Raw genomic sequence first — 16,950 nt, 5'->3', positions numbered from 1 at the left:
AAAAGACTGCAATCTGTAATCATTGTCTTCAGATTGGATTTATGTAACTACATTTTTTCTGACGCTACCATAACCATAGGCTCTGAATGCCAAATAATTCTGTTTATCATCTAGAAGTTGTTCTGGTCGTAGACCTGTGTATGTAGTCATTTATGTATACATCATTTTGCTATTATTTACATAAAATCTGATCCTACTTACACTCAGAAGTAGCATAATTTGTGTGGACTCATTCTGAATTTATGTCAGTGTAACAGATCAGAATGTGTTCTGTGGCATAACCCCCTTAAAGAGGATCAAAAAAGAGAGAATGAGAACAAGTTTTATTAACACATTTATAAAAAACTGGCATCGTTTAAACATGTGTACACCAGAAAATACAGTACAGCTTTGAATAACATCTCAAGTATGCTTTGAGTATAAATTGACAAAGACATATTATTGCTATGCATGTGCTTATTAAATGCCATCTAAAGAACAGAATAAACAATTTATGCTTTACAAATCTGCTATTATTTACTTACCACTGGCTATTGCTTTAGAGGTTTAGAATTGAAAGCTTTGGTTTGCAAAGGGATTAGATGGTATGATTATTGTCTTGCATGGAGTTCCAGTTGATCAATGAGCCTCTATGTGGGGCAAGTGTCCGTGTTTGGGATCCTTTTACAGTACTGAGGCCTAATATGGTATCTGACCTAACTGTACAAGTTTAAAAAACAATGGGGTAGAGGTTTATAGCTCTACAGATTCACAAGACAACATAGTTAACTCCCACGTAACTCCCATTTACAAAAACAGGAGAGATTCCAAGACTTCCTTTCTCTTTGATAAAAGAATAAACTCTGAACTAAACATGATTACTTTGTCATGGTTAAATCAGTAGTATTAACCAATGATTCTTCCAAAAATGTCTCTTTGGATCTTATGGAAAGGGTAAGAAGGTATAATTTGCATGTTTGTTCTGCTGGCAACTTCAGATGCTGTGATGGTTATTACTTACACAAACAGAAATCTGCAGCCAATCAAAATAATATGGTTGGCAAGAAATCTGGGCAAACTTTAATAGCTATGGCTCTTCAACATAAAAAGGATAAAAGCAGAGCAATAATTTTTGGCAGCAAGGAGTGGGGAATTTTAAAAATTCTGATTGTTTTCCTATGAGTATAACATTATAATTACAGAAGTCTAACCTAAAACATGTTGTTCTGGCTTCTTGTACTCACTTAGAATAGAATTCTTCTGGATTCATTGAGTTATATTCTGCTCATTTATACCAGTCTAATTCTGAAGTTAGATTTAGATTTACAACAGTGTAAACAGAATTTGGTTCAGAGACCATATGTTGTAAATAACCTAAAAGTTGGTTTGCAACTAGCAAGCTGCCACCAGAGGTGGTGCACGCACCTACTCTGGACTCCTTTAAGAGACATTTGGACGTTTATCTTGCTGGGATCCTTTGACCCCAGCTGACTTCCTGCCCCTAGGGCAGGGGGCTGGGCCCAATGACCTCCCAAGGTCCCTTCCAGCCCTAATGTCTATGAAATATATGAGTTCCTCTAACATCCATGTTTTACTCAGCAAAATAACTCCGTTATAACTTACTAACATCATAGAGAAACAGATTGTCAAGGAGAGTGTGCTCATGGGTGAAGAATATATGTATTTCAAACATCTTCTTTCAAGTTTTCACTTCTAAACATGTTTCACTAATACACATAGCCCTTACCAACAGTTTTAGACTGGACCTTTACTAATCAGAATCATAATTCATTAAAAATATGATACTGTTTTTGTAACAAATACAATTCATTGGCCACAGTTTGACAAAATGAGCTCAATGGATGCTAACTTTCCTATGCCAAAAAAGCTCATGTAGTTTAATGAACAACGTTATGTAGGCACATCATTTCACTGTTGGTAAGTGTATTCATCCCCAGAGAGAAGCAAAACCTCCGTTTTTGACATACCAAGTAGGTTTCCAAACACTTTATAACCATGAACAGCGAATAAAACAAGAGTCTTGCAAGAACTAGTTTTTCGGTCCTGAAAAAATTGTTGAAGTCTGGACATTTTCACTAGTGGAAATCTAAAAATTATTTCAGCTCAGTGAGCTTTGTTTTGATGTTTTCATTTTCATTTTTACATACAAATTTTGTTTTTCTTTTACTAGCATTCATATAGCATTCATTTTGAAGTAAAAAAGCTATTTCTACCCAAATGGGAAAGTATTTTTTTAAAATGTTGAAATGGATCTATTTGACTTCCAATACTGTAGTACAGAATCAATATTATTCACTTTTTCTTAAGGATTTTTCTTTGCATCTTAAGTGTGTAATTGTTATAAAAACAGTACATACAAATTCTTTATTCATTTATAGTACATATTTACAATGCTAATATTAAAGTATTGTGCAAAATGTAAACAAACATGTTTAAATGGTTTGGTGTATAGTAAGAAAAAATTCTTTAAAAACACAGATTTACTTAAAGATATGGCTTCTTAAAGTTTGCTTCTTTAATAAACTGCTCATATTACATTTTATTATATATCAAAACAATAAACACTACATACCCTTATAAGAGAGGATTAACCAAAGTCTGTTCTTTGTTCTTCAGGTAATCAGTGAACAAACCAAATATTTCTTCCACAGACTATTAGTAGCATCCCAGATGAAAAATACTGAACATAACATATCCATTGCAATAAGTATGGTTTCTTAGAACTATTTACTAACCAATAAGTATACTGGCAAAGTTAAGGGCTGTCCGTCACTCTTTCCTTATGTTGTAATTCTCCAGCAGTTAAAAACAGGGCATCTGATTCTTTTCTTGCACAAATCTTATCTAATAGACTTCATTCACTTCATTGGAGTTACTACTGATTTACACCCCTGACAAAATGAGGTCTGTGTGTCGTTAAAAAGACATGTAAGATGGTGGTAGCTAGTGACACAGGCCTGCTGAGACCTACCTGTTTCTGAGTAGTTCTAGGAAATCACTAATTCCAGTCTCCCCCATTTCACTAAAAAATGGGAATAACTCCACTGATGTCCACACAAGAAAACTGGTGGGCTATCAGACTTAGGGTCTTATGATTTTCTGTCTCAAAGCACAGCTGGTTAATTAGCTCTGTTACAGTCACAAGGATCATTACTGTCTTTGGAATGGGTTTCAATAGCAGTTAAGTGATGGATAACAACAATCATGCTTCCATTATGCTTGACAAACCCCACCCAAACCTCTATGGCTTCCAGTGATCCTAGTTTCAGCTCAAGTCCCAGGTGAGCATTAGTGACTTGTTACTTACTAGACAGCTAATGCCTTCCTAGAGCTGTGACAGGAGAAGCTAGCAGTGCTTGATATTTAATCTGAAATACTGAAAGAAAAGAACATGAAAACCATTATTGCAATTATGACTCTTAGGCCACATGCAATCGACTTTCAACAAAGCCTCAGGAGCAGTGCTGGGTCACAAGCTCAGGTCTGCTCAGTATATATATATTGCCTAACTGCCAGGCTTTCATGCACCCTAGCAGGACTGAGTGGACAGGGCTTCTTTCCCAGCAGTGGTCCCAGACTTGGCAAGGAAGCAGCATGGGCATGGCTTTAAGATAACATTGGCCTTTTTCTGAAAAGTAGCTATTGTTGTGGTGCATGAAGAGAACTGAGTACTAAAACATGGAGCTCTTTATCCTAAAGAGTCTAAGGATTGTATATGCCTAAAAACTTTAAAGAAAATTCTACTTCTTACCTAATCACACAGGAAGGTTCTTACCCACACGTGTATAATTTCCATAGCAGAACAATGGTACAGGCTTAAATGGTACACTTCATTTTTCACCCTACTTGACTTAGGACACTAAAATGTAGAATATTATTTCTTTATAGTTACCTAGCGTGATGTTAAGTAAATAACCTGTCAGAATAGAACCAGCCAGTTTTGCAATAACCACGATGATGTCTTCTCAGGAACCAAGGCCACTGGCAGACATTAACAAGAAGGCGCAAAGGGATCTGATGTGCAATCCCTACAATTACGTTCCTTGTCAAGTCACACCTGCATGGCAGGAGACGCAACCGTGGGATCAAGCATCAGATCCTATCACGTCATTTTGCTGGTGCAGGAGAAGCGCCGGATCATGATCCCAGGCTCCTGCAGTACCAGAAATCTTTGCTGCTGGACGAGGAGCCCCATTAGTGATCAGAGCTCCCAGCTGCAGGGGTACACTATATGCTTCCACAATGGAAAGCTCCATCAGCGTACAGGGCTCCCAGGCACAGGAGCGCAGGGTGCCCCCAAGGCTGGAAGCTCTGTCAGCAGTTGGAGCTCTCAGCAAAGGACTGGGGGGAAGAGGGCTGGGTGATTGGGGCTCCCTGCTGGGAGAGGCTGCATGTTCAGTGACAGGTCTGACAGGAACCAGTAACAAAGTTATTACATATATTTTGTTTTATAATTTTGACACTTATTCCTGGTATTATCACACCATTAATTGATAATAGGCACCATACTTAATTGATGGTAGGCACCATTAATCATTAATTGATGGTAGGCACCATACCTACAGGTTGGGGAACTCCCCTCTTATCAGCACGGAGGCGGAAAGGGATCTGGGGGTCATCATTGACTCCAAGATGAACATGGGCCGGCAGCGTGGGGAGGCAGTCAGGAAGGCCAACCGCACCTTGGCATGCATCCACAGATGCATCTCAAGCAGGTCCAAGGAGGTGATCCTCCCCCTCTATGTGGCACTGGTCAGGCCACAGCTGGAGTATTGTGTCCAGTTCTGGGCGCCACACTTCAAGAGGGAGGTGGACAGCATGGAGAGGGTCCAGAGGAGGGCCATTCGTATAATCAGGGGACAACAGGGCAGGCCCTATGAGGACAGGCTGCGGGACCTGAACCTGTTCAGCCTCCAAAAGAGAAGGCTGAGGGGGGATCTTGTGGCCTGTTATAAACTAGTCAGGGGGGATCAGCAGGCATTGGGGAAGTCACTGTTTCCCCAAGCACTGCCAGGAGTGACCAGGAATAACGGTCACAAGCTGGCAGAGGGTAGGTTTAGGTTAGATATCAGGAGGTGCTACTTCACGGTCAGGGCGGCTAGGGTCTGGAACCAGCTTCCAAGAGAAGTGGTGCTGGCCCCTACCCTGGGGGTGTTAAGAGGAGGTTAGATGAACATCTTGCTGGGGTCATTTGACCCCAGTACTCTTTCCTGCCAGGGCAGGGGGTCGGACTAGATGATCCGCTCAGGTCCCTTCCGACCCTAGAAACTATGAAACTATAAATATGCAGCCAGGTCACTACTTGAGACATGATTACCAGTTAATTATGTCTCAAGTACAATGTGTTTCAGGGGCCTGAGAACTTATGTTGAAAAAATGTTGAACCATTAAAAACACCCTGAATGTAAATAAAGCCTTATTTCAGCCAATTAGTCAGCTTCTTCTGCCTGTTTCCCCTCCCATTAAAGACACAACTTTCTCTGTGATGGAAAGGTATGTTCTCCCAGAGAGCCACTGAATAGTTTGCTCTGATAAACCAGTATAAGCTCAACTTCCAGGACAGCAACATAATAGAAGCCAGATAAAGTCCACCTTATCCTTTGGAAGATATATCACGTCTATAAACAAGATCTAAGCTTGAGACCCATCAGTTAGACAAATTCAGAGTAGAAATATGCTGCAATTGTTTTCACAACAAGGGCTGTGGTGGATGCTCCATCATAAGCAGTTTTTAAATTGAGATTATATACACACATATTTTAACGACATGCCATAGTCTGAGGAAGAATTAAGTCAGGGAAATTCTGTGGCTCTTGCTATACACAAGTGGTCAGACTACATGCTCAGAGCAGAAACTACTGGCCTTATAATTCCACGACATCGACATTAATTCCAGTCTGATTGTCAGCGGGGTTTAGAAGATCGCTAGTGTTTGGTGTGGCTCGCTGTCAATGGGTCTGTTACTTCTCATTGTGATTGGGATCCAATAGCCACTGTAGTCTTCCAGGAAGAAATATGCATATTTCAGTACAGTTCAAGCTGAACCGAATACCAGTTCTCATATCCAAATTTAAATACTATCTGTGCATATCAAGCAGCCTGTTTAGTAGTCCACACATTAGTGTTGTTGATGTCTTGGAAAAATACTTCCTCTTTCTTGAGCTTGTCCTTCATAAGAAGGAAGCTTTGCAGGGCCACCTAGAGAATTAAACAGAAACAAAAGTTATGTAATTCTGAGATATAATATAGATTATCCACTTTGCTCTTAATTAAAATGCCACCTTCATCCACAAGTAGGGGACCAGGACTAGGTTATGACAATGTCCTAGCACAGACAGAATGAACAGCCTCAGGAATAATAGCAAAGCCTCTTGCATTTACAGGTCCCAAAGTATTTCCCAAACTAAATGGAGAATTGTCTGGTAACAAAGGGTGTTTACACACATACTCTGGGAGCTGGGGGGAGGGTGCTTTAATTAGAATGGCTCCCAGTAATTACATAGTGTCAGAGCAGCCTCCCTGCACACGTATTGGTGCCCAAACAGAATGGTATTTGAGTGGGTATCGTGAATAGCTCACATCGGTGCAACTCCTTCATGGGTCTTTGCTGCCATGGACCCTTGAACCTGAGTTACACTGGAATAAGCTAGTGAAACCCCCAGGAAAAAAACGAAGCTGGCTTATTACTGTCATTCTCTTCTAACTCAGTATAGAAACTGCATGCATTTTTCTATTAAGAGAGGTCATCAATCTCTGTTCTATGTTACCTTCTTCACATGTTGGCCCCATCCACTTAGAAGGGCACCTGCACTTTCCATTTTGAGGATTACACTGGGATTTGTTAGCACACTGGCATTGTAGAGAGCAGTTAGGGCCGTACTGGTCTGACTTGCATTCTGGAAAATGAATATATTTAAGAAATGTTTAATACACAGATTTCAAACTATAAATAGTTCTGCCACTGAGCAACTTTGTCCCACTGAAGAAGAGGGTCTGACAAGAAAAGGAAGGGGAGGAAAAAAGGGGAGGAGATGGGCAACAAGTGTCCGAACTGGCAGCTGCAGTCCATTAGAGAACCTCAACAGCGGCTGGGAAATGAAATAGCAAACCTAGGGTAAAACTGGCAAGTATCAGAATTTCAGGGAAAGCACCATATACAGCATGAAACTAGGGATATTTCTTTCAAGAAATCATAGTTCTTGGCTTTTTCCACTGGAATGGGTTCAAATGCAAACCTCTGTGAGGATTTGTGAAGTGGGAGTAAAATGTTAAAGCTCTGTTGAGTTCAGATGGTGCGATGAAAATAATATTGGCTATTGATATTAGTTCATTGCAAGTGGCTGAAGATCTGGTTAGAGAGCTCATGACCATTTTGCACCTTGCTCTGCTGTCAAACTCTCTGCTGGTACTACGAAACCTAATTGAAGTTACAATTATAAACAACACGTGTTGTGGGGAACCTTGAAGCCTGTATGTGTCCCTCACCATCAAATCTGGCCAATTCTTTGTTCAAATGTCTTAAAGAAACTCCCGCTATGGCAAACACAGCTTCTATAAAACCAGCACATCAGGGGCTTGGCCATCAGGGAGCCAGGAATTTCTTCAAGAAAGCACTTTCAGCACGTACAGATTTACTGACTTTCAAAATTTTCCACTACTAACGTTGACTCTCTAGACACGTTGTAGTTAAACCCCACACAAGCCCCATCAAACTGCAAATGATTTTGTAACAGCCATTCCAGTAGACTTTATGCCAACTTTGTGGCATTTTATTTACCTGATCTCCCCAGACAGGTACAATATCACTAAGTTTTTAATTATCATCTATTTTCATTGTAAAGGATGAATGAGTAGGTTTCATGTTTAGGCTCATAAGCTTTATCACAATTTTTCAAGGTACTTTATGCACTGAAGGTAGAAGCTTAGAAGAACAGTTAGCAGGAGGTAAGAAAGTGGGGTCCTAAATAAATGATAAAGAACAACCTTACCCACCTCCCCAAACCCCCTGTAAACATAAAGGATCTTTCACTTTTACCACATCCATCATTGTATAAATACAAATGTTTCCTAGTGCCATTTCAGCTGCTACCCTGATGTGTGGGGGAATTCTTAACTTGGTCTCAGAGACTTAAGTCTTTTCAATTAGGAAATGTTACGAGACAGGGTCTCCGTGAACACCTCTGGACCTGATTTTAATGTATGTAATACCACATTTTCATGTTAATAACAATGTCTATTTAAGACATCTGTTTGAAAGTCTGCAATGTTAATTTAACACAGAAAAAGAGCCCCCATAAAAGTCTGTTATATCCTCTTTTTTTTTAATTAAGATTTTGCCTGTTTAATGGGTGCTTTACCAGAGTTCAAATTAAAATCAGGCCTTTTATCTTTATAGCTGCTGCATAGTCACAGCTGCTCGCAGTTATATCACAGATGAACTGAACCTAATTGAAAATAAAAATGCAAATAAAACCTGCCCCATAACATAACAGTTTTTTTTGTGGATGGGGGTTGCTATAGCTAATTTAAGAACATAAAAATTACTCCTATCGTTTGCAAGAAGCAGATATTTTTCTCCCATTTCTGGTGCTAAGCTTCCCCCTTGTGTTTCAGTCTTGCTTCCAGACTCATTTGGAAAGATTTTTGGATTTGTGCAGCCTTACTCACTGCATAGTGTGGTTCAGTTGCTCATTCAGACCACAAGGTCTGGAGATTGAGTTACTTTGATTTTGACCACAGGACAGTACAGCAGGGGAAACAAGTCATTTTCTTTTTGAACTGTTTTGGGTTGTACCAACTCTTCAGTTCCCAGCAATTAGTTAACCTCTCCTTTTCACTGATAATATGCTACATTCGTAACTGTTTCATGTGGTCTCCTAAGAAAAAAATCGGGGAGACTGTCCCTGAAAAGGAGCTCTGGCGTTCTGTGACATTGCAGCTCCAGCTAAGGCCTCAAGACACAAAACTACATACAGTCCTTCTATCTTTCTTATCATTTGAATTTGAGTCCTGATTCTAACTCTTGCATGTGTTTTTAGCTGACTGGGGTATTCCATTTATCTCTATAGTAGAATTCTTCAACATGATGAAAAGATCAGAATCTGCCCCAAGAATTTCAACTGCCATCTGTGTTCTCCCATAACAGTCATGATTTCATTAGGATACAATTCTTTTGGTTTTCTCTGAAACAGAATTTTCTTGCCCATTTTATAATCTTGGTATGAAGGAAAGAATTCTACTTCCCTGGGCAAATCAGACTGCTTGCAGATGTTAAAAAAAAAAAAATTAAAAATGGCACTTTAAGCTCAGCGCACCCCCGCACCAAGAACAATGCATGCTCAGAAGAGTCATTGTGCTAGTTTGACTCTGCTTGCCCAACATCTGTATAGATTGGGCATTTCAGCAGGGCTTTTTTGTGCCTTTAGGTGATTACTGATTGAATTGGCTTTGGATAAAAACACCAAAAAGCACCTGATCTATACAGCCACTGCAGAGCTGGGTCCAACTAATGAGATTCCTCCTACAGTAATGCGCGGGGGTTTTTTTCCATGCCTGTCAGCACTTTCAGTTACCTAACACACAGCCCAAGTGATATTTATAAAAGGGGACTTTTACCATAATTGTTTTGCCCCCCGCTTGAAGAGGGGTGCGTGTGCCCGAAAAATTGCAAAGAAAGATAATTTTTTTTTGCGATTTCTTAGTTAGTCTAATAAACAGGTATCATCTCTGAACCAAGACTTGTAAAGTTTTGCATATGTAAACCAAGGGATTCTACTTGGAGTCCACTGACTCTTTCCTGAGCTCTGGACCATTGTTAAGAAACAAACATCATCTACTTTCTCCCACTCTATGCCCAGGCCTAAGTTTACAGGTTACAGCCCAAAGCCAGCAGTAACTGTTCCTCAAGGGCAATTATTTGTGTTTCCACATAGGGGCAGGATTACAGATTCTTGACTATCTTTACATTGGCTGGCAAAGCCCTGCAACTACCCCTGCACAACACATACATAAATTCATTCATGCCCAATTTGTAGGTCCTGAGAGAGACTCCCCTGAAATCTGAACATTCATAGCACATTCTCACTCTGTCCTTTCATATTAGGCAGTGGGTAAAGCATAGAAGAACTGACAGCTTAGGTATGCAGAAAGAGTTAGGGTAGTCACCGTGTTAGTCTAAAGTCAAGCAGAAGCCAGGGTATCTTTAGGTATGCTCCACAAACAGTTTTCCTCTGCCTATCTCAGTTTAGAAATAGGGATGTAAATATCATTAAAAAAATTATCTGTTTAACCTCCTCTAATCATGTCAGTTAAACAGTTAATCAACAACACATCAGCTTGGACACAGCTGCTGCTGGGAGCCACTCCTATTCCCTTTGATGCATGGGGAGGAGGCAGGAGCAAGCCCCATGAGACTGCAGGGCTCACTGCCCACAGCACAGCCGATGAAGAGTCATTAGGCCACCTGCTGTTTTTCTCTTTAACCTCATATGCTATGCAAACTCAATACCACCCACCCCTCCTCCTTGTTCCTCCCTTTCTCCTGCCCTGATGCCTTCTGGTTCCTGCTGGGGCACCTTGCAGCTCCCCTCCCCATTAGGAAGATGTTAATAGCAGTGCAGTTTACAGTCATAAGACTCTAATGACTGCCACCACCCAGGGGTCTGGCCTGTTTCTGGGCCACGTGCCCCCTGGGGTACACAGGCCTAGCAGACCTTGAGGGTGCTGGACCCACTGCAAGAACTTGGGGTGCTTCCTTAAGCCTGAAGCACAGAAAGTAGCCTCCCTTAGTCAGCCAAGCATAGGAATTAGAAAAGGCATGCCCAATCCCTGTCCCAGCAAGTCCACCATGCTTGTTATAGTGGACAGTTTTGCTGGTTAAAGAAGGTAGGCTTGGGGAAGGGTACAGGATAACGAAGCATCAAAGAATAACCCAGAGCAAACAGCGTCAGCTTAGTAGCTGGTTGACACACTTCTACATTACAGTAACCCATATATCTAGATGAGTTCCAGGTACTTTACTCACTTCAGCATCCTGAGAGAGAGAGACAAAGATTTGCAGATGTTCCAGTAGCTGTATGCGACTTAACATGGCTGCTGCCCCATCTCCTGCGGCATGGATGACTAGTGTCTGCTGAGTCAGGAGGTGCAGTTGCCCCCCTCACAGGACAGTCAGCAACTGGCAAACTGGGAGGGGGGGCGGGGAAAGAGTCCCCCCACAGCCAATCTTGCCAACCTACAACTGGCAGTGGCATGCCACTGGCACATCCAGATGTGCTACTGGCACTTATGGGTTAGCGGGATTGGCCACTGCTTCTCTTGGAGCACTCCCTGGCCAGTGCTCTCAGGGGTCTCGCCTGCCCCCCTGCCCAAGAATGCTGGCTGACAGGGGGTCACCAGCACTCTCATGGGGTGCATGTGCACCCCCGTGCACCCTCTATGCATTGCCACTGTCCTGAGGAGTTTTAGCTTATACGGCCCTTTTGACATCACCTTTGAGACCCAAACAAGGCCAGGTGTTGTTTGATGTGGACCAATCAATTTAAAAAGCATCACTGATCACCTAAGAGAGTGACATGGGCTCAGGCCCCTGCCCCCATGCCATGAGGTCAGGGCTAACACAGTAGATAGGGGGAGTTCCCACCCTCTACCTGAAGTTCCTCACATCTGCAATAACCCGGGACAGCCAAATTGACAGACAGGTGAGAAAACAATGGCAAGGAAAATACCTAATAGCAGTGACTGGGAAGAAACTGGGATGGAATTCTTCCACAGTGCCAACACTCAAGAATGGCACTGATTTAACTGTAAGAATTTGTAAAACTAGACAAAGGTACAAAAACTATGTATACACCAACCCTGAGAGACATTTAATGATCTTACCACTGCCACATCCGTCTCCAGTCCTGCCAGGTGGGCAAAGGCACTTTCCAGTCACTGGGTCACATAGAGCTACTCCTCCACACTCACATTGATTCTGACATCTGTCGCCAAACCAGCCCAGTTTACAGGCTAACAAAAAATAAACTAGTTAGATGCTTTATACTTGCAAGAAACATCGTCTTGTCTGAATCTTTTGTGCGTATCTCATAGCACAGTTTGTGAGTTCTGAAATGAATCAGGAGACGTAGCATTTACAGCCTCTCTTTATGTTGGTTGAATCTAATTGAACCTATCATACACCTATGCAGTATGCCTAAGGACTGCGGTAATTAGGCATTTCATTGTTAAGATGCAGTTATCAGAAGATTATTATACAACACCAACCCATTTTAATGAGACACCATAGCATTTTCATATGGCACTGATAATCTTGTTTCATAAATAAGTTTATTATAATCAGCTTATTTAAAGCTGGTAATATAAATGTATTTAAGACAATTAACATAAGGAACTCACTGCCACAATATATCATTGAACTTAACAGTATTCCTAATGGCAAGTTTAGACAGTTATGGAAACGAGAACATCCACATATATAATGAGCAAACAATCAAAACCTTTTGGGGTTTCAGGGTAGCATCCAAGCTCTGACTTATACATGTTTTTTTCCCCTGTAGTCAGATTTTTTGATACCTATCTACTGCAAATCATTGTTGCCCCTTTCTCTAAGGCAGAAGGTATTTGCCACTGGTAAGAACATAGTGTCAGGGTGGTATAAAACATCATGGAAAAGTCTTGACAAAAGATGTCATTATTTTTCTTTGGGAACATCCTTTTGAACAAGAGGAATGTTAGAACATGAAAAATATGTTCAGGTAGTGGATGAAGACATGAATTTGGATGCTCTTTGCACAGAATTAACAATAAAATGCTTAAAATAGGATCCTAAAGTATCCATTGATAAATATTCTTTGTAAAACACAGAATCAAGAACCCAAAATACCCAAGCAGTCCAAATCTGTGTGTACTGACATTCATTTTTTAAAATAAAAAATTCACACATACCTTTTTCACACTGGATCCCTTGATAACCTGCAGGACATATGCATTGTCCAGTCACTATATTGCAACTGGCTCCATTTTTACAGTCACAAGAGTGAAGACAGTTTAGACCAAAAAATCCAGAAGGGCAGGCTGGGAAGTAAAAATGCCAAAATGTTATTTTGATTTTGGGAAACAAAGTCTACATAGAAAATGTATAATACCCTCCTGTAGCCTGTAGTTCACAAGAAGTCCCCAGTAGTAATAACTGTTATGGGCTGTTGTTGTTCCACGAGGTATTTCAGCAGGTGTATTTGTTTTAAACTCATAAGCAATCCTGTTTACTGCAGAGAGACTGCTTATGTGTACAGAGTTGCATACATCCCTAACCTGAATTGGGGCTCCAAAGAATGAACCTCTATGCAAGAGACTATTCTGAAGACTTATGTGATTGCTGGAAAATTAGGGTCCAGTTACATGGCCCTAAAGCAAAGCTGGAGTTTTGCTTCTTGCAGATAGCCATCTACTTACTGTGCTCACAAACATGCCCATAGTAACCTTCTGGACATTGGCAGCAGCCGGTAAACCTGTCACAAGTTCCATTGTTCTGACATGAGCAGTGTAAGTGGCAGTCAGAGCCATATCTACCTGGAGGGCATTCTGTTAAATGAAAGAACAAAAAACACTCACCTCTTATTTATCCTGACTCCAATGTCTGAAAAGACATTGAAAGAAACGACCACAAATCACACAACATTTTGCAGAGCTGAGATAAATATTGGTTGTGAATTTCCTCTCCTCACGGAAACTTACCTGCTTTCTGAGTTCATGACATTTCTTTACAATTGGGAACAATTTACCAAAGTTCTGTGAAAAAGAGTTTGAATTCTGTGGACCTTGTGCAGCCCTCAAAAGCAACTTCCTTTCCACAAGTCAGATTTGTTTAGTTGTCTGTCCATATGCAAGAGAAACCTTCACTGTCTTAGGGAAATAGCTCCTTTTCAGATTTCTTTTTGCACTTACACTATTATTTTCTTACAGATATCTATAATGTATAAAAGGCAACTGTTTTTTTGTAATTTGTTTTGTAATGCCTATGAATGCTGGTAATTCCCATGACATGTCTAATGGAAATAGAAGGAACTCAGTTTCAGCCAAAACAAAATGCATTTACATATACAGGCCAGAGTCCTCCTATTAGTGAACTAAATTTACCTCAACCTGTTCAAAGCCAAGTCATGCAAACGTGAACTTGTGTCAATACAATCAACTTACTTATTTCTGCAGCACTGTAGTTGCTTCATTGCTATGACATCTTAAATCTGGAGCAGATCACAATAAATACATACTGCTGCCTGCTTCCATGTCTAGCTGCTACTGTTAGCATATTATTATGTAGATACTGAAATCAGCATGATTACTCAAATTTGAGGTTTGTGGGTGGAAGGGACAGAACAAAAAAAAAGACATATTTTCTGCCTTAGCTTTCTTTGTCATATTACCTAATCACTGGAGACAGGTGCATGCGCAGTTCTCTTCAGAAAAATACTTAAGAACACTCAGATCCCTACTGGTGTGAAGCAGCCTGGCTCTCAAAGTCAGGAAACTAGGTTGATTTATGCCAAATGAGCATCTGGCCCAACATTTCTGCTATTGTGTGCCAACTGTGAAAAATGTAATGTTGCTATTTCACTTCTGAAGAATGTACTCAGTCCTTATTATCCAAACCTCCCAGTGAATCTACTAGGGTCATCTCATTCTTGCTAGTACAACCTGGATTAATAGTTTTCCATAAATTCATTTGTTAGGTTTAAAAAAAATCAGGATTTTTACTTTTGAGTAATTTAACACAAACTTTTACTTCCAATAACATTAATACATATAACAACAGTGACAGTATGGTATAAAAGCTGATACTTCTGCTAATTACCTTTTTGTCAAAACAAAGAGAAAAAAAATTACCTCTCTCACAATAACTTCCTGTCCAGCCAAGACCACAGGTGCAAGACCCATCCACATGGCTACAGATACCACCATTCTTACAGATACACATTCGTTGGCAGCTAGGACCATATCTTCCCTGGGGACACACTACAGTAAATTAACAAAGGTTTTTAAAACAATCAGCATCACAAAACAGATCACATCAAGATGGGGGAAGATATGAACAATGGAAATGTCTCTTCAGCGTATAATATTGCACTGAAGTAATACTGCACTGGGCCTGGTCTCATTTGTACACCCTTCTGTCCTGTGCCAGTTAGCACTTTACGCCAGGCCTTTTTCCTTGCCTCCTCCAAAGGCCACATATAGGTGTTACTTTTCTACCAGGAGAATCACTGCTCTCCTGCTAAAAACTACCAGCATACAAACATTCATTCAGTTTCTCCCAGGGGAAATATGCCTCCTCTGGGATAAAGATCTCTCAGGTTGAAACCTAGAATATCTCCTTTATGAGAAAAATTGTCTTGAAAGACTGAATGCTTGTACATTCTCTTCCTGGTCAGGTCTGGTCTGCAGTGGGGCAGTGGTCCCTGCCTCTTCCCCAGTCTAGAGTTTAGGGAATGGGCTGAGGGCTTTTCCCTGCTGCTCCCTTCCCCTACTGGTAGGGGCCGGTGGGCGAGGTGGCCACCCGCTGCTCTCCACCTGTTCCTCAGACATTTCTAACACTAGAAATATATGCTGGGTTGTGGCCACAGTCTCTCCCACCCACTTCTTCCTTGCCCTGTCCCCTAATTCTCTTCCCTTGTCCAGCTTCTTTCACTTTCATTTCCATTTAGCTTATGCCCTCCTGCCTCCCCTCAGAACCAACATGATTCTTCTTTCCCTCGTATACTCCTTCCTCTGCTTGTGTCCCTCCTTGTGTCTCTTTGATCTCCTTGTGCCCCTTTCCTCCATCTCTTGTAAATTTTTTGGAGCAAAGAATTTTTTTGAGCATAATAACGCCACAGTGTCACCTTCTTTTTTGATCCTTAGGCACTACCATAACATATATATGAAATTATTAACAACAATACTCCAGCATTACTCTCAGCCAATATTATGGCTCTCGGGCCCTTTAAAACTAGAAGTTGTCATTATTGCCCGAGTCCTATAGGAAATCTGTATGAAATTCTGCATAACATTTCCTTTCTCATTCATAGAAGAACAGAGGAGGGAAGTCACCATCATGTATGCCACCGAGAAGGTAAGGCAGGTAGACACTTGCAGCAAGCAGGTGCTGCCAGAGGGAAGCTTTGGCTGGGGAGGGCTGTATGAACTGTGAATCCCTGCACACTCAGTCTACCAGGAACACTAAAGCATGATGAGACTTTGGGTTGTTTTGGGTCATTCTGAATGTTTCTGTTTTAATAAAGAAAAGGCCTAAACTAAGGACCTGGAGCCGTGCACTTGTTTGGAGCATGATTTCACTTCCTCTGGCTGGTTTAATCAACCCATCAGTTTACTGAGGGCTATAGCAAAAGCCACCTTTTTTGCTCCAGACAAATTAGAGAGCACAGAGATTACTGCAGAGGACAAATTCCTAGCAACTGTAAACAATGATCATTTATTTAAATGTTTGGTGTCGCAGTTTCTTTTTGTGGGTGTTTAAAAATACCCATACCAACAGATCTCATTCTGTTACCTTGCTGACAATCAGGTCCGATATGGCCAGGTTGACAGTAGCACTTGCCAGTCACTGGGTCACACTGTCCTTTACCACATGAACACCACAGAGTACAGTCCTTCCCATGATGGTTTTCAGGACAACCTGAAGGAAACACAGACTTTTCTCATTAATTGTCCAGAACCATATATCATCCCCCACTTTTTTTGTTTTTGTTTAAATCAGGCAAAATTCTTGCATTCAGTTTTGAATCCAAATAAAGTCCTTTAAAAAAATCCAAAGGGCTGCTTGCTTTTTCCTTCCTAATTTTACCTGACTGTTGGAATTTATTATCAAATATCCAGTGTGAAAACACGGATGCTTCCTATTTCCACATCTAGGGCACATCTACATGTTGCCCTATATTTCTGTATGGTGTGCTA

General features: G+C 41.0%; 1 protein-coding gene across 10 annotated transcripts in view; it reads right to left on the bottom strand.

The window, feature by feature from the left end:
- Nucleotides 1-321: 321 nt before the first annotated feature.
- The window catches only part of LOC149863074 (uncharacterized), a 347,984-nt gene continuing 331,355 nt past the window's right edge, over nucleotides 322-16,950 (bottom strand). For 9 of the 10 annotated variants that reach the window (XM_090052663.1, XM_090052665.1, XM_090052666.1 and 6 more), the window contains 7 exons: nucleotides 16,547-16,672; nucleotides 14,884-15,012; nucleotides 13,453-13,581; nucleotides 12,946-13,074; nucleotides 11,881-12,009; nucleotides 6,768-6,896; nucleotides 322-6,198 (listed from right to left, as the gene is read on the bottom strand). In XM_090052663.1, coding sequence (XP_089908789.1) covers nucleotides 6,119-6,198; nucleotides 6,768-6,896; nucleotides 11,881-12,009; nucleotides 12,946-13,074; nucleotides 13,453-13,581; nucleotides 14,884-15,012; nucleotides 16,547-16,672 — 851 coding nt within the window. In that variant the 3' untranslated portion in view covers nucleotides 322-6,118. Of the gene's footprint in view, nucleotides 6,199-6,767; nucleotides 6,897-11,880; nucleotides 12,010-12,945; nucleotides 13,075-13,452; nucleotides 13,582-14,883; nucleotides 15,013-16,546; nucleotides 16,673-16,950 lie in introns of those variants that run through there. The other variant, XR_016443055.1, reaches the window with a different exon arrangement.

The sequence above is a fragment of the Crocodylus siamensis genome, chromosome 6 (genome assembly GCF_052110815.1).
Source record: "Crocodylus siamensis isolate JL-2025a chromosome 6, ASM5211081v1, whole genome shotgun sequence".
Classification (NCBI taxonomy): Eukaryota; Metazoa; Chordata; order Crocodylia; family Crocodylidae; genus Crocodylus; species Crocodylus siamensis.
The sequence above is the reverse complement of the archived record's forward strand: the minus strand, read 5'-3'. Positions and strand labels throughout refer to the sequence as shown.